Raw genomic sequence first — 27,007 nt, 5'->3', positions numbered from 1 at the left:
GGATTTTGATAGGAATTGTGTTGAATCTGTGGATCGCCTTTTAGGGAGTACTGCTGTTGTACCAATATTAGGTCTTATAGTGCATAAACACAGGGTATTTTTTTTTTTTTTTTTATTAAAGTTGTCTTTAATTTTTTCCAAAAGTGTTTTTTAGTTTTCTTTGTACAGGTTTTATACTTTTTGGTTGAGTTTATTTCTAAGTAATTTAATCTTGCTGCTTCTATTGTAAATATAAATGGAATTTTTTTCTCTTGCATTTGTGATACTTGTTTCTCATTTGTAGAAATAATGTCTGTCTGTGTATTAGTTTTGGATCTTGTAGTTTTACTAAACTCATTTATTAGTTCCAGTAGTGTTTTAGCGGTTTTATTTGTATTTTCTACATACAAGATAATGTCATCTGTGAATAGAGAATTTCACTTTTTCCTTTTTAGTCTGGATATTTTTTATTTCTGTTTCTTTCCTGATCACCCTGGTAGAGGCCTTTAGCACAATTGAGTCTTAAGTTGCAAGAGCTAACTAACATCCTTATCTTGTTTCTGACCTTAGGAGGCAGTAGTTCTTGTACAGTCTGACTTGTTTCAGCTGTTAGAAAATGTCTTTATCTTTGAAGTCTTCTTTTGTTGGATACAAAACATTAGGTTGATTCTTTCATTACTTTATGATGGGTATCAGTCTATTGTTTTCTGACTTAAATTGTTTTTGGTAAATAGTTTTTGGTAAATTGTTGTTTTTCTACCATAACGTGTCATTTTTCCTCTGATGTTTGTAAGATTTTTCTCTTGATCTTTAATTTTTGGCAGCCTCCTCTTTACGTGCCTAGGTATGGCTTTCTGAAAGCCATTGTATTTATTCTTCTTGGTGTTGGCTGAGCTTCTTGGATCTGAGGGTTAAAACTTTCACTTTTGGAATTTTTTTTTTAATTTAAAAAAAAATTTTTTTTAACGTTTATTTATTTTTGAGACAGAGAGAGACAGAGCATGAACAGGGGAGGAGCAGAGAGAGAGGGAGACACAGAATCTGAAACAGGCTCCAGCTGTCAGCACAGAGCGCGACGCGGGGCTCGAACTCACGGACCGTGAGATCATGACCTGAGCCGAAGTCGGGCTTAACCGACCAAGCCACCCAGGCGCCCCAACTTTTGGAATATTTTTGTTCTTTTTTCTCTCCAAATGCTTTCCTTTCTTAATGCCTCTTGAAAAGTGCAATTACTAGTATGTTAGGTCATTTGATGTTGTCCCTCAGATTTTTGACCCCCCCCCCCCCTTTTTTGGTATCCTTCTTTTTTTTTTTTTTAAATATTTATTTATTTTTGAGACAGCACGAGTGGAGGAGGGGTAGTGAGAGTGAGGTAGACACAGAATCTGGAGCAGGCTCCAGGCCCCGAGCTGTCAGCGCAGAGCCCGATGTGGGGGCTCAAACCCACAAACCACAAGATCATGACCTGAGTCAAAATCAAGAGTCAGATGCTTAGCCCACTGTACCATCCAGGCCCCCTTAGGTGATTTGCTTAATAAATTTCAGCTCATTCATGGATTCAGATGTGTTAAGGAAAGGATTGTGCTCCTCTGTGTTAGGAACTTGGAATCTAAGTGCTGGGAGACTGTAGGTTCTCAGTTTTCAGGCCAGCTTCTGCATCACCACTTGTTATTCTGCGGGGGTGGGGGGGGTAGGGGGTGTAGTAATTGGTAGGAATAAGGACTAGTTTTCTGTTTGGGTTTCTCTAGATTCTAGTCTGTCCATTCTCAGGCATTGAAAGTTTGACTAGTTCCTCTGTGTCAGACTAAAGATCCTTTGTCTGTGACTGCTTTTTTTCTTCCTTCACTTTTGCTTCAGGCAATGTAAATGGTACTCAGGGTTGAAAGCAGTAGTAATCTGCAGGTCTCCTAGAGAAGGCTGGTCCCTGTCTAGAATTCAGTTTATTTGCATTTGTGACTGTAGGTCTTCATTGCCTTTGAAGAAGAAGAAAAAGATTTTTTTTTTTAAATTTATCTGGTGTTTTCTAATTGTTAAGACACAAGTGATTATCTTTGTAATCTTCTGCATTCTCACTTGGAAGTGGAAGTCTTCCACTGAAGGATTTTTGAGTAAGGTCAAACAAGATCTTAAGTTGTGCAAGAAATGAATAACTGTACATTGTTGTTATGGTTGCTTTTGTGTATTTGAGATAAATGAAAAATTTTACCAAGGTAAGTGATTCTAATTGGACTAGTGAGTAGTATTAACATGTCCTCAAGATACATTGGTACAATTTATATGCTTTCATTGGTTTATTGGGAGGAGGGGGAAAGTAAAAAGATGATTTTTTTTTTTTGGTGATGAATTATAAACACTGAATTTACCTGGGTCGTATGTACTTGACTTCAGCTACCCTAACCTTTTATTTAGAAAGAGTTAATGGTTGATTCATTACATTGAAAGTGAGTTTTTCTGTTTCAAAGTTGAAAATAACCTGGCAACAACATTGTGAATATACTAAAAAATACTGCTGGCTTGTACATTGTTAAATGGTTAAAATGTTTTTTTTTTTTTTCTTTTTTCTTTAATTTTAAACATTTATTTATTTTTGACAGAGAGAGAGAGACAGAGGATGAGCCAGGGAGGGGCAGAGAGAGAGAGGGAGACACAGAATCCGAAGCAGGCTCAAGGCTCTGAGCCGTTAGCACAGAGCCCGACGCAGGGCTCGAACCAAGATCATGACCTGAGCCGAAGTCGGACGCTCAACTGACTGAGCCACCCAGGCGCCCCTGTTCTATGTTTTTTTAAAAATATTTTATTTTTTAGTAGTCTCTACACCCAACATGAGGCTTGAGCTTACAACCCCAAGATGAAGAGTCACATACTCTACCAGCTGAGCCAGCCATGCTCCCTGTTATGTTTTATGTTTTATGAATTTTATCCCAAAACAAATCAAGCAGTTTGAAAGTACTTCCCTGTTGTTTATTGCAATTCTTTTTTTTTTTTTCCTTTTAAGAGAGATAGTGCCAGTGGAGGGGTAGGGGGGAACAGAGGGAGAGGGAGAGAGTGAGAGAATCTTAAGCAGGCTGCACACCCAGCATGGAGCCTGATGTGGGACTTGATCTAACATCCCTGAGATGATGACATGAGCTGAAATCAGGAGTTGGACGATCAACGGACTGAGCCACCCAGTTGCCCCATGTCGCAATTCCTTTTTTTTTTTTTTTTTAAAGTTTATTTATTTTGAGAGGGAGAGCGTGTGCATGGGCACAAGTAGGGTCAGGGCAGAGAGAGGAGAGGGAATCTCAGGCAGGCTCCTCACTGTCAGCACAGAGCCTGATACTAGGCTTGAACTCAGGAGCCATGAGAATTGTGACCTTTGCTGAAGTCAGATTCTTAAAGTGACTGAACCACCCCAGGTGCCCCCTATATTGCGATTATTTTTTTATTTTTAATTTTATTTTTAGTTTTGAGAGAGAGAGAGAGAGAGAGAGAGAGACTGAGCATGAGTGGGGGAGGGGCAGAGACAGAGGGAGACGCAGAGTCCAAAGCAGGCTCTAGGTTCTGAGGTGTCAGTGCAGATCCCAATGTGAGGCTTGAACCCACAAAATGTGAGATCGTGACCTGAGCCCAAGTTGGATGCTTAACCAACTGAGCCATCCAGCTGCCCCACAGTTCTTTTTTTTTTTTTTTTCAATGTTTGTGTAATTTTGAGAGGGTACACGTGAACGGGGGAGGGGCAGAGAGAGGTGGGGAGACAGAGGATCCAGAGTGGGCTCTGTGCTGAGAGCACAGGGCCCATCCAGTTGGTGGCTCAAACTCATGATAATGGGGCTTGAAATCACGAACTGTGAAATAATGACCTGAGCCGAAACCAAGAGTTGGACGTTTAACGGACTAAGCCACCCAGGCACCCCCCCCCCCCCATATTGCAGTTCTTAATTGTAGTGGACACTGGTTTGCTCTTTATTGTCAGTGGTTAATTGATGTGTCGATTAGTTCTAGAATTTAATTTTGGGTCAGTGCCAGCTGACTTTCAAAATTGAGTGTATTTGAAAAATAAGTGTTATATCTGAGTTTTGATTTAGTGATACTGTACTCATTTTTATATATTTTTTATGAGAAATTGATGAAAATTGTAAAAGTGTGATGGTGGTAAACTGCTTTTGAGAATCTTGTTAAGTTACACTTTTTTTTTTTTTGAAGAATGGCTCATAAAATCTTATGTGTTGCTTGGTTTCCAGTAGTCTTTCTTTTTTACTCCTGAGTCTTACTGATAATGCTTGGTTTCCAGTAGTCTTTCTTTTTTACTCCTGAGTCTTACTGATAATTTTGCCCTTTTTAACCTCCCTCCCCTGTCTCTTCAGTCTTGTTGCCAACAATTTTGAAGACGGCTCCCATGTAACATCACCATTAGACCCGGATGGAAACTTCAATGTTGTTATTAAAGAGGAACCTGTAGATGATTATGAATATGAGCTTGCTGAGTGCCCAGAAGGGGTAACTGTAAAACAAGAAGAGACAGATGAAGAAACAGATGTATACTCAAACAGTGATGATGATCCTATACTAGAGAAACAGCTAAAGAGACACAATAAAATTGATAACCTAGAAGCTGACCATCCGTCTTCTAAATGGCTACCCAATAGCCCATCAGGTGTTGCTCAAGCTAAAATGTTCAAGTTAGACGCTGGAAAGATGCCGGTAGTCTATCTGGAGCCCTGTGCTGTCACTAAAAGCACAGTGAAGATTTCTGAGCTCCCTGATAACATACTTTCCACATCTCGAAAAGATAAATCTTCTATATTGGCAGAATTAGACTATTTGCCTACATACGTTGAAAATTCCAATGAGACTGACTTCTGCTTAGGCAAGGAATCAGAAAATGGTCTTAGAAAACATTCACCAGAACTTGGGGTGGTACAGAAGTATCCCTTACTTAAAGAGCCTCAATGGAAATATCCTGAGATATCGGACAGCACTACCACAGAAAGAATACCTGACAGTTCAAAGAATTCTGCTGGAGACTCATTTTTTGGAAAAGAGGACTTGGGCAGAAGGAGAACAACTGTGCTTAAGATTTCAACAGTCACCAAGGTTGTGAATGCTAATCAGAATACCCCTTCAAATGTCTCCGGAAAAAGAGGAAGGCCACGAAAATTGAAACTTTCTAAGGCAGGGAGACCACCTAAAAATGCAGGAAAGTCTTTACCTTCTACAAAGACCACTCCTATAGGTCCTGGGATTACCTTTCCAGATGTGAAGCCTGATCTGGAAGATGTGGATGGTGTTCTCTTTGTTTCCTTTGAATCAAAGGTAAGATCATTTTCAGCTTTCCTTCTAGGGTCAAATAGTGATTCTTGAATTACATACTAGTTGATAAATAACTCAATCTAGTTCTTTCAAATGCAGCTATTAATGTGAGGGTATATGTGTGCGGAAAGGAGTATCTCGAAAATGTTCGGTTTTATTACAAGGCACCACTTAAGATATTTGTTTGAATGGACTTAAATAATTATGTATACTTAGATCTCAGTTTTTAATTTTTATACTGTGTTTAGCCGGAGTTTAAAAAATCATTGGATCCTTGTGGCATTTACATTATCATGGACTTTAAAAAAGCATAAATACATGAAAAGTTGACTAAATGTTTTGGGATACCCCATCCTCTGATACTCATCAATAACAGAGTACCCCTGGAGAACTAAATGTGGTCTTATAAATACTGTTGTCTCACACATGGATAGTTTCTTTATTTTACTCCCAACTCTTCAACTAGATTATTTTTCTTTTAGGTCTTTTTAGGAGCCTGGTATTTCAAAATTGGCTTACAGAGATGTTGAATTCTCTTGAGCTGGTCTTTTCCTCTTTCCTTGTTAATTGCTGAGTATGCAATATATATAAACTGTAGGAAATCAGTATGTAAATTGGCATAAATGTCATTTTATGTCAGCTGAGCATATTCAGAGTTTTTGACTTCTTTTTTTCCTTCTGATCATTTAAGTGCTGTTAGTATAGAACATTTAGAAAATACCAGAAATATCAAAAAACATTCCTGGTTTACTTTTAAACTTTTAGAAATGATATGAACTTTTTTCTTATTTTAAATACAGGAAGCTCTTGATATTCATGCAGTTGATGGCACAACTGAAGAACCCTGTAGTCTTCAGGCATCAACCACAAATGATCCAGGTATATATAATAGTATAAAAGGAGAGATACTTCCGATTTGGCTCTAGAAATGAAAGATAAAATGTTAGTTTTTCTTTAATATATAGTAGCTTATGTCATTGTTTGTTTTCTGAGTAGGTTGCAGAGCAAGAATTTCCCAGTTGGAAAAGGAATTGATAGAAGATTTGAAGGCCTTGCGGCACAAGCAGGTGATACATCCTGGTCTTCAAGAAGGTAATATTGTCTAAAAAAATATACAAGCCAATTTTCAATTTTGTTCTCTCCTTTCTCTCTCTTTCCCTTTTCTCCTTCCCCCTTTTCCCTGTTTTTACTCCTCTCCCCCCATCCTTAATTTCATTTCTTTTAGTGCCTCTCTCAGCTTGTGTATTTCTCTGATTCTTACTCTTAAGAACATGTCAATATGCTTTTTATCCTAACAAAAATCTTTCCAACTCTGAAGATACTGTCTGTGAAGCATATAATATCTTATGCATGTAAAAAATGTATCATAGTAAGAAAGTGTTTTCTTTTCTCTATCTTACAACTCCATATTTTCTTCCCTCATTCTCATTTGTAAATTTTAGTTGTTTTTGCTTATGTGTGTTTTCTTTTGAGGGCAGGGTTCTACTTATATACTTAGTAATATGTTTAAGTGTGTAAATAGAATACTTTCTCATTGTGTGGCTGTAAACATATTTTGTGTATTTTATGTACTGCTTGGGACTTTAAAAATTTTACTGTTTTATTGTAATAAATTGTCTTGGCTTTTATTATGTTGCTTAGTCCTGTATTAAAAAAAAAATTTTTTTAATGTTTATTCATTTTTGAGAGAGGGAGAGACAGAGTGCAAGCTGGGGAGGGGCAGAGAGAGAGAGGGAGACACAGAATCCAAAGCAGGCTCCAGGCTCCGAGCTGTCCACACAGAGCCCGACGCGGGACTCGAACTCACGAACCATGAGATCATGACCTGAGCCGAAGTCAGATGCTCAACCAACTGAGCCACCCAGGCGCCCCTTAATCCTGTATTTTAAGAATGAAATCTACTACGGTAATCCCTCTCGCCCCTCTTATGTGCAGTCTCTCTTTCCATGGTTTCACATATTAGAAGCAGATGATCCTCCTTCTGATGTATCGTCAGAAGGTCATTAGTAACCTAATGTTGTGGTACAGCACTTACCTTATTCACCTCACTTCATCACAATTTATCATCAAACATCATCACAAGAAGAATGTTGAGCACAGTGTATTTTGAAAAAGACCACATTCACATAACTTTTATTCGAGTTTATTGTTATAATTGTTCTATTTTATTGTTGTTTTCTCTTACTGTCCCTAATTTATAAATTAAACTTTATCATAAATATGTATGTATAGGAAAAAACATTGTGTATGTATGTGTGGGTAGGGTTTAGTACTATCCGTGGTTTCAGGCATCCACTGGGGGTCTTAGAATGCATCCCCTGTGGATTAGGAGGGACTACTGTGTATTTATTACCATCATAGTAACTCTGACTTTCCATTTACACTGTAAATGAAAGATTGTAAGCCATGCCTCAATTTTTTAGCTTGTTGTATATCTGATTTTAGGTGTGCTTCTTGGAGTAGTTTATTCAGTTTTTGACTATTAGTTTTCCTTTCAAAGGAGCGTCTAGTTGTTTTACATTATATAGCACATCATTTATATGAGAGTCTAAGCATTATATGGTAACAAAATGATTTATGAAATGATCATTCAATTTGTCAATTAGCTCATAATACTTGAAAAACTTCTGCTTTAATATGAGACTCCTTGTGACAGTGTGATCTTAAGGTGTGCAAATCTCAATCCAAGTGATAAAGACTAGGTACAATGGATTTTTAATCGACAGTTACAGTCAAATAGTCTTACTGGTAAATAGCATTTATTATAATTTATTGTCAGCTTTCATATTTTTTTTTAAAGTTTATTTACTGATTTTGAGAGAGGCAGAGAATGCAAGCAGGGGAGGGGCAAAGAGAGAGAGGGGGACAGAGGATCCGAAGTGGGGTATATGCTGACAGCAGAGTTGCAGGGCTCAAACCCATGAACTGTGAGATCATGACCTGAGCCAAAGTCTGCTTAACTAACTAAGCTACCCAGGCCATCCCTGTTGTCAGTTTTCATTTCTGCTGTTATATTTAATATTCTTAATCTCTGTCAGTTAATTTATCTTTTATCTTTTTTCTTCCTTCTACTTGGATTTTTTTTTTTTTTTTATTGTTGTTATGTACTCTGATAATGTATAAATACCTGTCAACCTTACCTTTGTTTTAGTCTTAGTGCTAGAGGTAAGTATATTCAGTGCTACCTGCTGGTCTTTTTGCTTTGGTTTGTTTGCCTATTAATTCCTGGCTGGTTAAGATTTGAGTTTGTTTTTTCCTTCCCTTACATGCATTGTAGTCAAATCTAACGTTTTCTTCTTGGTGTTGGGGGTTCAGAGTCAAATGCTCCTGGAAACTAAGCAGGTTACCCAAATGAAAGAAGCCTCATTTTGTGGATGAGGTTGGACTGTGGCAGTCTAGAGCACAGGTGCCTCTTTTTTTTTTTTTTTTTTTGTTAATAATTTTTTAATATTTATTTATTTGTGAGAGAGAGACAGAGTGTGAGCTGGGGGGGGGGGGGGGTGGTGGTGGTGGTGGTGCGGGGTCGGCCAGAGAGAGGGAGACACAGACTCTGAAGCAGGCTCCAGGCTCTCAGCTGTCAGCACAGCCCGACACGGGGCTCGAACTCACGAACCGTGAGATCATGACCTGAGCAGAAGTCAGATGCTTTAACCGACTGAGTCACCCAGGTGCCCCACAGGTGCCTCTTCTAAAGGGGCAGTCCCATCTGTAGATTTTTGTCACATGGGAAGGTTGGCCCATTGTTTTCAGAATTTGTCATTGTTCAGTAGACTGAAATCAGCATATTTGTATAATGATGCTCAATTTCTAAATGGTAGAAGCTGATACTAGATTTTTTTTTTTTACTAGTTAAAAACATTTTTAAGTTTATTTGAGAGAGCGCAAGTGCGAGAGAGAGTGGGGAAGGAGCAGACAGGGAGAGAGGACATCCCAGGTAGTCTCTGCACTGTCCCCACAGAGACTGATTTGGGTCTCCATCCCACAGACTGTGAAATCATGACTTGAGTTGAAATCAAGGGTGGGACATGTAACCAACTGAGCCACCCAGGCACCCCTCAAGTGTATTCTTAGTTTCATTTTTTTTTTAAACCATTAAATCTGTAATCTATATGGTACAATTCATAAGGTGTGAGATAGAGCTCTATTTCGGATTTTTTTTCTCTATTTTATTTTGGCAGATATCCCTGATTCCTCATCCTTTGCTTCTTAAGACTTAGAATTTCAGAATAACTTCCGTTGGCTAAGTATTTGTAGTAACTGAGTGATGATGCCAACTCCAGGTCCCTTTAAGGTCCCTTTCTAAAAATTGATGATTCAAATAATTTGTTAAGTTTCAATTAAATAATGTCATATTTCTTTGCTTTTCTAGTAACTGTGGAGTTTCATTATTTAAGAATTTATTTATTTTTTGAGAGAAAATGTGCGTATGAACAGAGGAGAGGGAGAAAGAATCTTAAGCAGGCTTCATGCTGAGCATGCAGCCTGATGCCGGCTTGATCTCAGGGCCCTGAGAGCACGACCTGAGCCAAAATCAAGAGTGGATGCTCAACTAACTGAGCCATCCAGGGGCCCTTCATTACTTGTTATAACAAAAGGACTTAAAAAATCTTTCTGAGCTGAAAACTTGAAAAACTTTTGAGCTTGCTTTGAAGTTGTGGAAAACATATTAAGCCTGAGAAGGTGTTACCGTTTTTGGTGTTAGTTTTGTTGCTGAAATAAGAGTCTTAATTTTGTTTTCCACAGAACTATATTTTTTGTCTCTACTATCTTCACTACATCCAAATTGATTTATTTTTTGTCAAACTGAAATTATCATCAGTTTTTGACCTTTAAAAGTACTTTTTGTAGAAGCATTTCTCATTCATTCTGCCAAGTCAGTTTTATGTCAATTTAATAGTTTTAAAATTTTAGGTAAGTTTTATATTTGTAGAAAAATTAGGAACATAGGAGTTTCCATATACTGTTCATTCAGTTTTCCTTATTGTTAACATTTAACATTAGTATAGTGCATTTGTTACAGTTAGTGAAATGGTATTGATATATTATTATTAACCGAGGTCCATACTTCATATGGATTTCCTTACATTTTTGGTCCAGGATTCCATCTAGGAAATCTCTTTCAGTCCTCATGTCACCTCAGAATCTTGGCTGGGACAGTATTCAGATTTTCTTTGTTTTTAATGTCCTTGACAATTTTGAGGAGTACTGGTCAAATATTTTGGAGCATGTCCTTCCATTGAGATTCATCTGAATTTTTTTCATGGTTAGACTGAGGTTATGTGTTCATAAGAGGAAGATCACAGAGGTGAAGTGCCATTCTCATCCCATCATATCAAGGGTACATTTTATCAACATGATTTATCATTGACCTTTCCATTGACCGACCTTTGGAAGGAAGTCACTGGGAAGCCCATATTTAATGAGTGGGGAATGATGTTCCACTTCCTTTTTTTTTTTTTTTTTTTTTTTTTTTAAAGTTTATTTATTTTGAGAGAGCTAGAGAAAGAAGGCAAGTGGGGGGAGGGGCAGAGCATTCCAAGCAGGCTCCATTCTTCAGTGCAGAGGCAGATGCTGGGTTCAAGCTCAGGAACCATGAGATCATAACCTGTGCTGAAATCAAGAATTGGATGCTTAATCTACTGAGCCACCCAGGTGCCCCATATTCTACTTTTTGAGGGTGGAGTATGTGGATAAATTATTTGGAATTCCTCTGCCCCAGAGATTTATCTTTTTTGTCCAATTTAAAAAAAGTTTTTATTTCCAGTTAACATCCTTTGTTATATTAGTTTCAAGTGTACAACTTTTATTTATTTATTTAAACTTTTTTAAAGTTTGTTTATTTTGAGAGAGAGAGAGCACAAGCTGGAGAGAGAGGGGAGAGAGGATCCCAAGCCGACTCTGTGCTATCAGTGTCAAGTCCGACATGGGGCTTGAACCCACGAACTGTTAGGTAATGACCTGAACCAAATTCAAAATCAGACATTTAACTGACTGAGCCACCCAGGTGCCCCCAAGTGGCCAATTTAGTGATTCTGCAATACCATACATCATCCAATGCATTGTACAAGTACACACGGTAATCGCTATCACCTATTTAATTCACCCCCTCCAACCCCCTCCTCTCTGGTGACCAGTTCTTTATACTTAAGAGTCTGCTTAAATTCTCTTTCTCTCTCTCTTTTTCCCTTTGCTCAATTGTTTTGTTTCTTAAATTCCACATACGAGTGAAAATATATGGTATTTGTTATTCTCTGACTGACTTACTTTGCTTAGCATTATACTCTAGCTCCATCCATGTTGTTGCAACCTGTTTATCATATCAATATTAATTTTTGCCAGTTATAATGTTAAATTCCTTTATGGTAGTCTTTCTAGAGCTCTGTGACTCTCGATTTTAGTTAAAAATACATTCTTAGTGTAGTGTTAATTAATGGTTAATTGGAGTTTTTCTTTTGTATATATCTGCCTTTTTTTAAGTTTAGTTTTGAGAGAGACAGAGAGAGGAAGTGTAGGGCAGGGGAGGACAGAGAGAGAGGGAGAGAGCAAATCGCAAGCAGCTGACAGTTTGGAGCCTGATGTGGAACTCGAACTCAGGAACCATGAGGTCATGACTTCAGCTGAAATCAAGAGTTGAATGGTTAACCAACTGAGCTCCCCAGGCTCCCCTCTATATCTGCTTTTCTTTTCTGTGTTGTTTAGTTATGTAGGAGTTAATTCCTCTTGAGTGTGTTTTTGTGGGTACTTTATATTTTAGTCGGTTTAGCTGGGACAGGCTTTTTTTTTTCTTTTTAAACTACAGTTTACCCTAAGGTGACTGCCTTTGAACCTAAAATGTAGCTTTTTTTTTTTCAATTCTGTCTTTATGAGTCTTTTTTTGTAATGGTGTGATAATATGTTTTTAAGAAGTAGCTCCTAATCTGGTGAAAAAGCAAAAACATTTAGGGGTATAATTTAGTTTAAAATGCCATATGTGGTGGGGCGCCTGGGTGGCTCAGTCGGTTAAGCGTCCGACTTCGGCTCAGGTCACGATCTCACGGTCCGTGGGTTCGAGCCCCGCATCGGGCTCTGTGCTGACAGCTCAGAGCCTGGAGCCTGTTTCAGATTCTGTGTCTCCTTCTCTCTGTGACCCTCCCCCGTTCATGCTCTGTCTCTCTCTGTCTCAAAAATAAATAAACGTTAAAAAAAAAAAAATTTAAAATGCCGTATGTGGAAAGAATTTTATGCTTTTTTTGAGATATGCTTTCTGTGAATTATTTAGGTATCTTATGTTATGCAATGTAATCTTATAGGAAACCAACTAAGTCTATAGGTCTCATGTATGTGTTAATTGGGGAAGGATTTTCTTGCAGGACAAACATTTCAGGATAGTATAGATAAGCTAAATTGGGAATTACTTTGAACATTGTCTCTGTGCCATTGACTTCTCTACTTTTATGACTAAAAATCGATTCGTTTATTATTTATTTATTTATTTTTAATGTTTATTTTTGAGAGAGACAAAGCACGAGTGGGGAAGGGGCAGAGGGAGTGGGAGACACAGAATCCAAAGCAGGCTCCAGGCTCTAGGCTCGAACTCACAAACCGTGAGATCATGACCTGAGCTGAAGTTGGACACTTCACCTACTGAGCCACCCAGGTGCCTCTGATACGCATATTTAAAATAGGTGTGCACTTTTTGTGGTTTTTAAGTCTTGCTGTCTCTTTTGGGGGTAGGTGGAAGTTTAAGATACAAGTAAACACAGACAAGAAAAGAGGAAAAACAGTTTCTAAATTTGATTGTGTGGGTCTAGATTTTGCATGTCTACCTACTTGGTTGTGTGGGTACATTTTTTAGCAACTTAATTCCTTTCTTTTTACCATCAATGTAGGCAGCTGTTCTGGCTTCCCCCCCCCCCCCCCCCAATAATAATGAGTATTTTTCTCTTCTCAAAGCACTGGGGTATCTCATTTCATCCATTTTTAGGATTCAGTTCTCATTTGAATTTCTGGCAGTGTCTTGCTCTTTGGTTCCACTCTGCTGTCCCATCCCACCTTTCCTAGTTAATTCTACTTATTCTAACCTAAGTGTTAAACCTTGTGTAAAATTTTACTGTATTCCCTTGGGCTTTTTAAATGCCATTTCTTTTTACTTACCTCTCTTAGGACTTATTTACCCTATTTTAACTACTAATGAGTCCATTGGGAGAATGACACTTAAAGCTCTTTGAATTTTGGGAAATGTCTTTTATCTCTATTACCATTTGTATTACAGAGTATTTCATAGAAAAGGTGCAGTAAATACTTAAAACATAAAACCCAGTGTGGTGAATTGATATTTTACTGATGAGGAAGCAAAAGCTAAGAGAAATTTAGCCCAAACACAAGATTAGAAACCAGTTGTTTTGACTCCTATTCTTATTTCTCCCTGATTTGTTAGAAACATGAAGAAAGAATATTTTATTTTTTAATTTTTATTTCTTTTATTTTTTTTTTTAGAGAGAGAGAGCACTCGAGAGTGAGAGAGAGGGAGAGAAAGAGATAATCTTAAGGAGGCTCCATGCTCATTGCAGAGCCAGATGTGGGGCATGAGTCCCTGACCCCAGGATAATGACCTGAGCTGAAATCGAGAGTTGGATGCTCAACCAACTGATCCACCCAGGGTGCCCCTATTTTAAGTTTTTTTTGTTCTTTTTCTTTTTTTAACGTTTGTTTATTTTTGAGAGAGTGCGAGTGAGGGAGGGGCAGAGAGAGAGAGAGAGGGACACACAGAATCCAAAGTAGGCTTTAGGCTCTGAGCTGTCAGCACAGAGCCCGATACGGGACTCAAACCCACTAACTGTGAGATCATGACCTGAACTGAAGTCAGACACTTAACTAATTGAGCCACCCGCGTGCCCCTAAAGATTGTATTTTTTTTTATTTTTATTATTTTTTTTTTTTTAAATTTTTTTTTTTAACGTTTATTTATTTTTGAGACAGAGAGAGACAGAGCACGAACGGGGGAGGGTCAGAGAGAGGGAGACACAGAATCTGAAACAGGCTCCAGGCTCTGAGCACTCAGCACAGAGCCTGACGCGGGGCTCGAACTCACGGACTGCGAGATCGTGACCTGAGCCGAAGTCGGACGCTCAACCGACTGAGCCACCCAGGCGCCCCTAAAGATTGTATTTTTAAACAATCTCTCTACCCAGTGGGACTCGAACTCATAAACCTGAGATCAGGTGTTGCACAGTCCACCAACTGAGCCAATCAGGTGCCTCTGGAAAGAATATTTTATTAAAAAAATTTTTTTTTTATATTTATTTTAGAGAGAGAGAGAAGGGCAGACAGAGTGCGAGCAGGGGAGGAGCAGAAAAAAAAGAGGGAGACAGAATCTGAAGCAGGCTCCAGGCTCTGAGCTGTCAGCACAGATGTGGGGCTTGAACTCACTAACCATGAGATCATGACCTGAGCCAAAGTCAGACACTTAACCGACTTGAGCCCCCCAGGGACCCTGGAAAGCATATTTTATTGATGTTAATGTTATCATGTCAAGTGATTAAACTAAAACAACAACTATTAATTTTAAAGAACTGGACTTATAAACTAAAACAGAATCGCGATCTAGCAATCTTCTGTTCAGATAAGTTCTGTGTGGAGGATACCCAAGTTGCCATAAGAATTTGTGGCTCATAACCTATCTAATGCCTTCACCTTTTAGGGGACCAGTAATATGTAAGCCTTTTGGAAACCTGTACCTATGATTTAAAAAAATCTTTTTAGGGATGCCTGGGTGGCTCAGTCAGCTAAGTGACTGACTTCGGCTCAGGTCATGATCTCGTAGTTCGTGAATGTGAGTCCCACATCGGGCTCTGTACTGACAGCTCAGAGCCTGGAGCTTGCTGAGATTCTGTGTCTCCCTCTCTCTCCTCCTCCCCCACTCACACTCTGTGTCTCTCTCTCAAAAATGAATAAATATTAAAAAAAAAAAAGTAAAAAAAATTTTTAAAATTCTGTTTATTTTGAGAGATAGAGAAAACACTCGTGTGTGAGAGGGGAAGGCATACATAGAAAGGGAGAGAGAGAATCCCAATCAGGTCCTGTGCTGTCAGCGTAGAGCCCAGCATAGAGCTTGATCTTAGGAACTGTGATATTGTTCATGATGTGAGTCGAAATCAAGAGTCCGATGCTTAACCTGAGCCACACAGGTGCCCCTGTACCATCACTTTTTTAATGGCTATTACTACAATACAATACTACAATACTTAATACTTTGAACTACTTCAGTTTTGTTAGCATTTAAGGTAAACACTTTTCTGCACAATAATATAAAGCCAATAATTCACAAATGAGGAAATCCAAATTAGAAGATTGTCACTAGTAATGGAAGAGTACATATTTAAGAATAATAGGATATAAATTTAAAGCAAAAGATTGGAACAAGTTTTTTTAAGTCCACTGATATCAAATGTTGTAGAGAAACGATCAGCAAGAGTTCTCATGCACTACTTACTGGAAGGCGTGTAAATTGAAAGTAATTTGGCATTATCTAGTACACAAGTTCCTAACCTAGTGCATTTTGGCACATGGTTATCTATGATTTATGACAGATAATATGTTCTTGAAATAGTGATCTCAGAATGGCCAGGCATGACCAAGGGTAATTAATAACTATAGAGCTAGTTGCCTCCAGCTACAAGCATCCCAAGGTTTATCCCAGTTTGTATAATTATCATTTTCTTATGTGCCATTACACCAGAAGGATTCAGAAGAAGTGTATCATTAAACTTCTTAGCAGTAAAGATCAGACTCCACTCTGCAGATGAAATAGATGAATTTATTAAGAAGTGTCAGATGATTTACAGAATCTTCTGAAAGGCCAGAGAAACAGACCCTAGGACTGTGCAATCAGGAAAAATGCTCACAGTACATTTGCAGACTGCTCATACAGGCAGTCCCACAACAATGGACAATCACCACCATTTCAGTATAGACACGGAACACAGTATACTTATAACTAGGACCTTGGTTACTTTTACCTCTAAAAATCCTTGGCCAGAGGCACCTGGGTGGCGCATTTGGTTAGGCGTCTGACTCTTGATCTCAGCTTGGGTCATGATCTCAAGGTTTGTGAGTTCGAGCCTTGCATCGGGCTCTGCACTGAGGGTGCAGAGCCTGCTTAGGATTCTGTCTCTCTCTCTCTCTGCTCCTTCTTCTTGGTACTCTCTCTCTCTCTTTCAAAAAACAAGCTTAAAAATTCTTGGGCAAACACTGTTGCCCTCATTTACACAATTCTGCAGAGTATCTCTTCATGGTGTTCTCTCCTAAATTGAGGTCTTTCATGGGAACACCTGATTGGCAAAACCTGGGTTACATGACTGCATGCAAACTGCAAGGGAAGTTGTAAAGTGAGTTTTTTAAAATACCTGCCTTGAAGAGGTTGGAGTTAATGGGTAAAACTATCTGCTAGAGGAAGGGTATTCAAAATATTTTGGGCAGCCACAAATATGTTGAGCACTCACAACATTCAATACAATTGATAGATAAACAGACCCCATTATATAGCAATTCCATTCCTGGGCAAATGCCACAAGGAAAAGCTAAATGCATTAGGGAAGGTCTCACACATGTTCACTTGTACACAATGTATAATTACACTGTAAAGCATTGTTTGTAATTTTTTTGTTTTTGAGAGAGGGAGAGAGGGTACAAGTGAGGAAGAGTCTGAGAGAGAGGGAGAGAGAGAGAAGCGGGGCCCACCTGTAGTGGGGCCTGAGCTCACCCGATGCCAGACTTGAACTCATGAATTGTGAGATCATGTCCAAAGTCAAGTCAGATGATTAACTGACTGAGCCATCCAGGTGCCCAGTAATATAATTGTTAAAAGTAGGAAATAAATAGATGAAGGGGTGTGTGAGTTACAGACTTCCAGTTATGGAATGTGTAAGTTATGGGGATGAAAAGTACAGCATAAGAAATACAGTCAGTGGTATTGTAACATTGTCAACTATACTCTAATAAAAAAATAGGCAGCAACCTAATTCTCATCTCCAGTAGAGTGATGAATAAATTAGGAGTACTATATATTCATAATCTGGAGTAGTGTACAGCACTGAAAATAAATGATCTAGAGATAAAGCTGTCAACATGGACAAATCTCAGATCTAATATGTTAAGCAGATAAACCCCACAAAATTATAAAAGGATATGCTAAATAAATACTTTCCCAAAAGATTGCCTCTTAAGTAACCACAAATAAGCCATAATATTTATAGGCTCAGTTAACCATTAGTATCATTGATAATAAGGGGATTTGCAGCCATAATTCAGGCCAGAAGCTTAGTAAATGGCCAATTTGTGTTAAAGGCCCTAGAAAGTCTCTGGATCACAAAGGATTAAAGCACAAATGATCTTAATTTTACTGTGTTTATGTATTAGTTATCTATTATTGCTTAACACATTGCCATAAAGTTAGCACACATACTGTCTCAGTTTCTTTAGGTTGGGGGTTTGGCATGGCTTAACTGGGTCCACTGCTTCCTGTCTCACAAGGCCTTAATTGAGATGTTAGGTCTGGTTTCTCATCAGAGGCTTGACTGGGGATGGATCTACTTTCATTTTCTGTCAGGTTGTTGGCAGAATTTATATCATTGCAGTTTTAGTAACATGCACTCATATTATCACATACACACTAATCACACACATCCTATCCTTTTGGCCACATTCCGCCTATTAGAAATAAAGCCCAGGCCCTACCCACACTCAAGGGAAGAGAGGAAAGGATTACACAAATGTGTAATACCAGGAGGTGAGGATCATGGGTCGCCTTAAAGCCTGTCTGCCACTTTTTGTTTTTATTTCATTTCTGCTCTTCCCTCTCTCCCTGTATCTCTAGTAATATCCCCTCTCTCCACCCCAAAAGTTAAAAAGAAACAAAACCAAAACCAACCAGTGTGATTTGTGCTTCTTTTTTCTTGTAGTGGGCTTAAAATTGAATTCAGTGGATCCGACAATGAGCATTGATCTTAAATACTTGGGAGTACAGCTGCCTTTGGCTCCAGCCACTAGCTTTCCTTTCTGGAACCTTACAGGAACCAACCCTGCTTCTCCTGGTGAGTGTGTAACATTTGTAAAGTCATCTTTTGATATATATAAAAAACTACCTTTGTTTAGAGACATGTAGGATGATATTATTAATGTTTATTTTGAGAGAGAGAGTGTGTGTACCTCTAGGATGATATTCTAAATCTTTTACCTAGTGGCGTAGTCTTAATGGTTTGTACATTTCAGATTAAGTCTTAGTGAATAATTCGGGGCACCTGGGTGGCTCAGTTGGTTAAGCATCCAGCTCGATTTCAGCTCAAGTGATATCACTGTTCGTGAGTTCAAGACCCACACTGCGCAGAGCCTGCTTGAGATTCTCTCTCTCCTCTGTCTCTGCCTCTACTGCACTTACACTTTCTCTCTCAAAATAAATTTAAAAATAGCCTTAGTAACTAATAGATATTAAATATTGGTTGGTTTGAATTTTGGTCATTTTTTTTTTACTTTTTCTTTTATAGATGCTGGATTTCCCTTTGTTTCTAGGACAGGGAAGACCAATGACTTCACCAAAATCAAGGGATGGAGAGGAAAGTTCCATAGTGCTTCTGCATCTAGGAATGAAGGTAATCAGCTTTTTAAAAAAATTGCAAATATGTTCTGAAACATGTGGCCAAAGCATTGTGTTAAAAGTAAGTCATGGTTGTTTTTCGTCCTCTCTTCTTTACATGCTTCAGATAAACTGAAAATAATTGTCTTGCTGATTTCTGTTCCTTCCCATGTTCCATATCCCTAGCCATGTCAGGCTTAAATAATCCCTGTACCCTTTTTAAACTGATAAGAACAGAAACTACACTTGATCTTAGCCAAAAGGCCGAGAAGCCATTCCCCTGTACCCTTTTTAAATTGCATTTCCTTTCTGTAACTCCTGCAGTTCTAGTAAGTATCATTCTCAAGTATTATTTCATAACTGTGTACTTAAGAGCTGTAGAGTGATTCCTTAAAACATTACATTTCCAAGTAAATTTCTAATCCAAACATTTTGACTATATGCGTATTGATCTTTTTTAGTGCTTTTCCCACTGCTCTTACTTGCAGTTTACATTCTAACCAAATAAATTTACCCTGTGTCCAAAATAGTTTTCTCATCTTTGAATTCTTGTACATTGTTACAATAATATAATGCTTGTCTGTCTACTACACTTGCAGGTACTGCAATCTGTTAATCTGTTAATCTCTTGGTGTTCTGTTGAGGTTTGATTTACATACATTTTTTGCTCTTATATTTTTACTTAAGTGTGATTTCTCTCAAGGTTATAAATTGTCAAAGGTTGTAGACTCTTACCTTTCAGTTAATTATTACTATTGTTAGCATTTCACAAAAATTAATGATAAATATATGCAATGAGGTAATTTTAGGTAACAGATTTTAATGTAATTAATGTATGATTCAATCTCTTCACTTGGTTTTATATTTTTTTCTTCCTTCTAAGGAAGATTCAGTGGCTTGTAACTTAATGCTCTCAGCCTTTTTAAGTGTATTTTCCTAGAGATCTAAAGATTGGCCCGATTTTAAGTATCTGCATCTCTTTATTTCTAGGTGGAAATTCAGAGGGTCCCCTGAAAAACCGTTCTGCTTTCTGCAGTGATAAGCTCGATGAGTACTTGGAAAATGAAGGCAAACTGATGGAAACAAGCATGGGTTTCTCTTCTAATGCTCCCACATCTCCTGTGGTATACCAGCTTCCCACCAAGAGTACCAGCTATGTACGAACACTTGACAGCGTACTAAAGAAGCAATCTACTGTTTCCCCTTCTACCTCCTATTCTTTGAAGCCTCATTCTTTGCCCCCTGCCTCTCGAAAGACAAAGTCTCAAAACAAACAGGCAACTTTCAGTGGCCGAACTAAATCATCTTATAAATCCATTTTACCATACCCTGTTTCACCAAAGCAGAAACATGCTTATATGATTCCAGGAGATAAGGCTGCCAAGAATTCTTCAAGTACTATCTCAGAAAATCAGGTGAATAACTTTGTTGTGCCAACTTTAGATGAAAATACATTTCCAAAGCAGATTAGTTTGCGGCAGGCACATCAGCAGCAGCAGCAACAACAGGGAACTCGCCCTGCAGGCTTGTCTAAATCTCAAGTGAAGCTAATGGACCTGGAAGACTGTGCACTTTGGGAAGGAAAACCAAGGACCTATATCACTGAAGAGCGAGCAGATGTATCCTTAACAACTCTACTTACTGCTCAAGTAAGTATCTGTTGTTTCCCAGAAGCATATTAGTTTATGGTTGGAAAAATTACGTTAGTGTGGGGCAATGGGGCTGGGCTTTATGGCAGGAGGATCAGCATTTAGTTACCTTAGTGATAAATAAGGAGATTCTGTTGTCTTCCATATTTGTTATTCTTTCTAACTAGACACCCCAGTGTAGATCTCCTCCTGCCAGTAGAGGGAGACAGTACATTCGTATTTTTGGATGATGTGTGTCTCCTATATAAAGTCATCTGGCCATTCTGAAAGTCTCTAATTTCATATTCTAGCATGTGGGCAAGTACAGTTGCTTATCGTGTTAGAACAGCTTTGAAAGTTCTCCTTAAAACATACTACATTTCAGAAAATTAAAAAATATTCTAAACCTATGGAGAAAAAGCTTTTATAAAAGTTTTATAAAATTTTATATTAAGACTTTTTCACTTATTATTGATTCACTTATTTTAGAAGCCTCTGGTGCATGTGAAATGGTACAATAGCAAGTGACTATTTTTTTGTCATGAAATTTGTGTACCTTACCTTTCATTTTTAAATTCTGTGACTAAATTCCTGACCTGAAGATCATCAGATGTTGGGATTGAATACACAATGTGCCCTTTATTATTAATCATTTTTAAAGACAGTTGTGCACATATTATTCTATTCATTTTTGATTAGTTACTAAAAAGCACATGTCAGCAAACTATTTCCTTAAAGGGCCAGGGAGTAAATATTTTAGGTTTTGTAGGCCATACACACTCTGTTGCAGTTACTCGACTCTGTGCTGCTGTTATGCTGTAAACATTATGTGTTTCAGTGAAACTTTATTTATGAAACAGGCCAGATTTGCCTGTGGGTCTTGTCAACCTCTGCCTTAGAATATTATGTGTAATTTCTATTGAGAATAAATTCATCATTGTTGATATTTTGGCTCATAATTGATTAAAATATTCTCTTGTCTCTGCTATGCATTAAAATGGGAGATTGTACGCAGTTCGTGAGTTCAAGCCCCGCGTCGGGCTCTGTGCTGACAGCTCAGCCTGGAGCCTGTTTTGGATTCTGTGTCTCCCTCTCTCTCTGCCCCTCCCCTGTTCATGCTCTGTCTGTCTCTGTCTCAAAAATAAATAAACGTTAAAAAAAAAAAAATTAAAATGGGAGATTGTTCAGAGTCCTGGTTACATTCATGTTTTGTCCTTTAAATCTACTGCTAATCTTGTGCCATTAATACTGAGTATTCAGAGTCTGAAAAGACAGACCAATATATGACTTGTAAGCTGTTGGTGGTATGGGAGCATGATTTAATCAGTTTACAATTTTCTGTTTTAACTTTAGGCATCTCTCAAAACTAAACCCATCCACACAATCATAAGGAAACGAGCCCCTCCATGCAACAATGACTTCTGTCGATTGGGTTGCGTGTGTTCCAGCCTAGCTTTGGAGAAGCGCCAGCCTGCTCACTGCCGCCGACCAGACTGCATGTTCGGATGCACTTGTTTGAAAAGAAAAGTTGTACTTGTTAAAGGAGGATCCAAATCTAAGCATTTCCAGAGGAAGGCTGCTCATCGTGATCCAGTATTTTATGATGCTTTGGGAGAGGAACAAAGAGAAGAAAGAGAAGAGGGAGTCAGGGAGGAGGAAGAACAATTAAAAGAGAAAAAGAGGAGAAAGAAGCTGGAATACAGTGAGTATTAATTGAGAATTAAAACTATAGTTTCATTTTTTAGAAAAGGTTGGTTATTTATTTCAAATGATACTGTTACTTTAATCCTTTAATCTGTGATCTAGTAAGAATTTTGAGAAATTCTCATCCTTAAATGTTCTTTCTTTGTGGCTTATATGATAACATAAACACACATGGACACAGACACACACCTTTCTTAAATATAATTTCTTAAATACAATTTTTCTTTTGTGGATAGGTTTTTTGTGCTAAATTTGAATCATTCTCTCATTTGGACTTCAGAATGCCTTTAAGTTTCACCCGTTATTGTGTTTCCCTTCTCTTCCCATGTTCTTTCAATATACAGGTGATCAGTATAATACATAATTTTCTCTCCATTCCCCCCCCACCCCAGCTTTTATTGAGGTATAATTGACAAGTACAATTGCATGTACTTAAAGTGTACAACATGAAAGTTTGCACATGTATACTTTGTGAGATGATTACCACAATGAAGTCAACTAACACATCTCATTATTTTCTAAAAGAAGAAATTTGCAAGAAGACTCTGGTCCTTGTTGGAGCTATTCACCATGTGATAGGAGTTTTGGGGATAGGAGAAAGGCATAATTGAGTTCAAAGCATTACATACTATTTTGAAATGCTGATTTTTCCTTTTTCATAAAATATGTAGACCCACCAAGTTACATATTATACCATCCTTGATTTTTTCCTTTCTCCTGTATTTTTTTGTCCAAATATATTGAATATAAGTTTGCCATGTAATCGAAAATTTTTTTGCTTGCTTGCTTGTTTGTTCATTTATTTATTGGAGAGCATGAGTCGGGGAGGGGCAGAGAGGGGGTCAGAGGATCCGAAGTGGGCTCTGTGCTGAAAGGCTGACCCCAGTGAGCCTACTGTGAGGCTTGAACTCTTGAACCACTAGATCATGAGCCGAAGTCAGATGCTCAACTGACTGAGCCACCCAGGTGCCCCGAAGATTTTTTTTGCTTCTTAGATTATTAGGGGACTGGCACTCCCCTTTTTGGCAGTGTATATTTACATTTGCTATTGCTTGTCATATCAGTGTAAACGTCAGTCACAGTGGATGTTTAATACTTGAGTGTATGTTCCTCCAGGATTTTCTGTTAATACACTTGTGTGCATACATAGGGTCCTCTAGAAATGAAACTACTGTGTATGTGGTATTATAACCTTTATAAATTTCCTATCATAAAGTTATGTTCTGTTTTCCGTATCAACAAGTATAGATCTATATTCTAATTTTAGCTTTAATAGCTTCATATTATAGTCCTTTTGTTTGGACATTTAGCCTTTTTGTATTTTATTGTAAACAGTACAGTGTTGAACATTCGTGTTCATGGTAGGCTATTGAAAGTGGAATTCCTGGGGCGCCTGGGTGGCTCAGTCGGTTAAGCGTCTGACTTCAGCTCAGGTCACCATCTCACGGTCCGTGAGTTCGAGCCCTGCGTCGGGCTCTGGGCTGATGGCTCAGAGCCTGGAGCCTGCTTCCAATTCTGTGTCTCCCTCTCTCTCTCTGCCCCCCCCCCCCCCCGTTCATGCTCTGTCTCTCTCTGTCTCAAATATAAATAAACGTTAAAAAGTTAAAAAAAAAAACAAACAAACAAAAAAAAGAAAGTGGAATTCCTGTGACAGAGGACTTTAAAGATTTATAGATCTTTCTAGGGTTGTACCAAGTACACATTTACCATTAGTTGGATAGTGCCAATTTTTCCAAACTCAACACTGGATTTTTCTCTAATGTTTATTTATTTTTTTGAGAGAAAGAGTGCCAGCAAGGGAGGGGCACACAGGGAGAAAAAGAATCCTAAGCAGGCTAGGCTCTGTGCTTGTCATCACAGAACCTGGCGTGGGGCTCGATCTCATGAAACGTGAGATGGGCCTGAACTGATATCAAGAGTGAGACACTTAACTGACTGAGCCACTCAGGTGCCCCTAAGATTGATTTTCTTTTTCTTTTGTTTTAAATGTTTATTTGTTTTAGAGAGAGAGCGCAAGCATGAGCAGGGGAGGGACGGGGGGGTGGTGGGGGGGAGATACAGAATCCGAAGCAGGCACCAGGCTGTCCACACAGAGCCCAACGTGGGGCTCGAACTCACAAACTGTGATATCATGACCTGAACTGAAGTTGGACGCTTAACTGACGGAGCCACCCAGGCATCCCCTTCAAATTGATTTTAAATCCTTCCTAGGCAAAGTGGTTTCCCTTTAAAAGGGTTCAGGATATCTTCTTTATTCTTTAAAAAAAAAATTCTTCTTGATGTTTATTTTTGAGAGACAGAGAAAGAGTGTGAGCAGGCAAGGGACAGAGAGAGAGGGAGACACAGAAATCTGAAGCAAGCTCCAGGCTCTGAACTGTCAGTGCAGAGCCCAACGTGGGGCTCGAACTCATGAACGGCAAGATCATGACCCTAGCTGAAGTTAGACATTTAACTTACTGAGCCACCCAGGCACCCCTTCTTTATTCTTAATGGTACAAATGTCAGAAGGATGCGTTTAGATAAAATCTTCTTAAAGTTATTACTGCCTGCTATTCACTGGAATCTTTTAATTTGAAATTTCATGTCCTTTCGAGATACTTTTTTCCATCATTTGTTTGACTCTTTGCTTTCTCATTTTCTTCCTCTACAATTCCTCTAAATCATCCATAGTTTTTTTTTTTTTTCCTTACCTGTCTTTTTTCAAAACAGACTGAAAGATTTCTTTGTCTTCTAGTTTTCCTGTATAATTTTGTTTGGCTTTGGTCTCAGTAACATTTTGCCTCTAAGAACTCTTCCTTATTTCTATTCCTTTTTCGTAACAGTCATAACAAAAATACCTTCTCTCCTTTCCTCATCTTCCCTAACAGTACAAGAAAACTGATGGCTCCTAGAGCGTAGTAAGTCATGTTTCTTAATAATGTTCTATACCAATGGGAAAAACAAAAAATGCTATGATAATTGGCTGGCTTTTGGAGTTTAATTAAGGTTAAGGATAAGACACAGGGCAAATGCATTAACCAAGAAATCAAACTAATAAATCCTACAGATAACACAGTTTTCATATTTATGTGGCTTCTATAACTTACTCTTGTTATTTTGAAATGGAAAAGGGTTGCCCTAAGTGCAAAATGGGAGAAAACTCATTAAGGAGATATAGATAGAACTAAACTAATAATTCTATGTTGTATTTCATTCTAAACCTTTTGAATCTTATTTTTATAAAGATCATTTAGGTATATGGAGGCAGTATCTTATTTAAACACTGAAATAGCAGTTAGAATAGCCTGGCACTGTTTATAAAATAGGCAGCAGAGACTAGAAGAAGACCCAAATGTAAATATTTTTCAGTTTACTAAATTATAGGTGACATTTTAAGCCAGTAGGAAAGGATTTATTGTCAGTAGGTAGTGGTACAACTGGCTAGCCATATGGGGGAGAAAAGATTCCCTAGTATAAATCTCCCATCAAATAAATTGCAGATCATATTACCTATTTTTAAGTCCATTTATTAATGTATTAGTATTTTTTTAATCTTGAAGATAAAGACATTCTAGCAACACTCTATATGAATGAGATCATATGGTATTTGTTTTTCTCTGACTTCTTTTGCTTAGCATTATACTCTCTAGCTCCATCTAGGAAATGCCAAGATTTCATTTTTTCTTATGGCTGAATAATATTCTGTTGTGTATATATATATATATAGAAACCACATCTTTATCTACTCATCAGGACACTTGGGCTGCTTCCATAATTTGGCTGTTGTAAATAATGTTGCTGTAAATATAGGGGTGCATGTGTCCCTTTGTATAGTATTTTTGTATTTTTTGGGTAAATACCAGTAGTATGATTTCTGGATAATAGGGTAGTTCTATTTTTAACTTTTTGAGGAACCTCCATACTATTTTCCAAAGTGGCTGCACTAGTTTGCATCACCAACAGTGCAAGAAGGTTCCTTTTTTCCCCCCACATCATCTTTAACCCTTGTTTCTTGTGTTTTTGATTTTAGCCATTCTGACAGGTGTGAGGTGATATCTCATTGTAGTTTTGATAGCATTTCCCTGATGATGAGTGATGTTGAGCATCTTTTCATGGTCTGTGGGCCATCTGTATGTCTTCTCTGGAGAAATGTCTGTTCATGTCTTCTGCCCATTCTTTAATTGGATTATTGGTTTTTGGGTGTTGAGTTGTATCAGTTCTTTATATATTTTGGATACTAACCCCTTTATTGGATAGGTCATCTGCAGGTATCTTCTCCCATTCAGTAAATTGCCTTTCAGTTTGCAGCGCAGAAATTTTTTATTGTACTTTTATTTTTACATTAAAAACATTTTTTTTAATGTTTATTTATTTTTGAGACAGAGACAGAGCATGAACGGGGGAGGGTCAGGGAGAGAGGGAGACACAGAATCTGAAGCAGGCTCCAGGCTCTGAGCTGTCAGCACAGATCCCAACACGGGGCTCGAACTCAGGGACTGCGAGATCATGACCTGAGCCAAAGTCGGATGCCCAACCGACTGAGTCACCCAGGTGCCCCACTGTATTTTTATTTTTAAAAAATATTTATTTTGAGAGAAAGAGAACGTGAGCAAGAGAGGGGCAGAGAGAGGGAGAGCGAGAATCCCATGCAGGCTCCACACTTAGCAGAGAGATTGCCGTGGGGCTCTATCTTCACGACCACAAGATTATGACCTGAGCCAAAATCATAAGTTGGTTGCTCAACGAACTGAGCCACCCAGATGCCTGCAGAAACTTATTTTGATGTAGTCCCAGTAGTTTACTTTGTGTTATTTCC

The 27,007-nt window shown here is 38.3% G+C and overlaps 1 protein-coding gene and 1 pseudogene across 12 annotated transcripts in view; one reads left to right on the top strand and one right to left on the bottom strand.

Annotated features, from left to right (window-relative positions):
• Positions 1-27,007, top strand: part of MGA (MAX dimerization protein MGA) — a 167,899-nt gene that overhangs the window by 92,087 nt on the left and 48,805 nt on the right. For all 12 annotated transcript variants that reach the window (XM_042942329.1, XM_042942331.1, XM_042942335.1 and 9 more), the window contains exons 3-9: positions 4,326-5,274; positions 6,072-6,150; positions 6,268-6,363; positions 18,210-18,341; positions 18,792-18,896; positions 19,871-20,529; positions 21,862-22,210. In XM_042942329.1, coding sequence (XP_042798263.1) covers positions 4,326-5,274; positions 6,072-6,150; positions 6,268-6,363; positions 18,210-18,341; positions 18,792-18,896; positions 19,871-20,529; positions 21,862-22,210 — 2,369 coding nt within the window. The remainder of the gene's footprint in view (positions 1-4,325; positions 5,275-6,071; positions 6,151-6,267; positions 6,364-18,209; positions 18,342-18,791; positions 18,897-19,870; positions 20,530-21,861; positions 22,211-27,007) is intronic.
• LOC122223492 lies at positions 18,913-19,156 on the bottom strand (annotated as a pseudogene).

Source organism: Panthera leo, chromosome B3 (genome assembly GCF_018350215.1).
Source record: "Panthera leo isolate Ple1 chromosome B3, P.leo_Ple1_pat1.1, whole genome shotgun sequence".
In the NCBI taxonomy this organism is placed as follows: domain Eukaryota; kingdom Metazoa; phylum Chordata; class Mammalia; order Carnivora; family Felidae; genus Panthera; species Panthera leo.
This window is presented reverse-complemented; position numbering and strand designations above follow the sequence as displayed.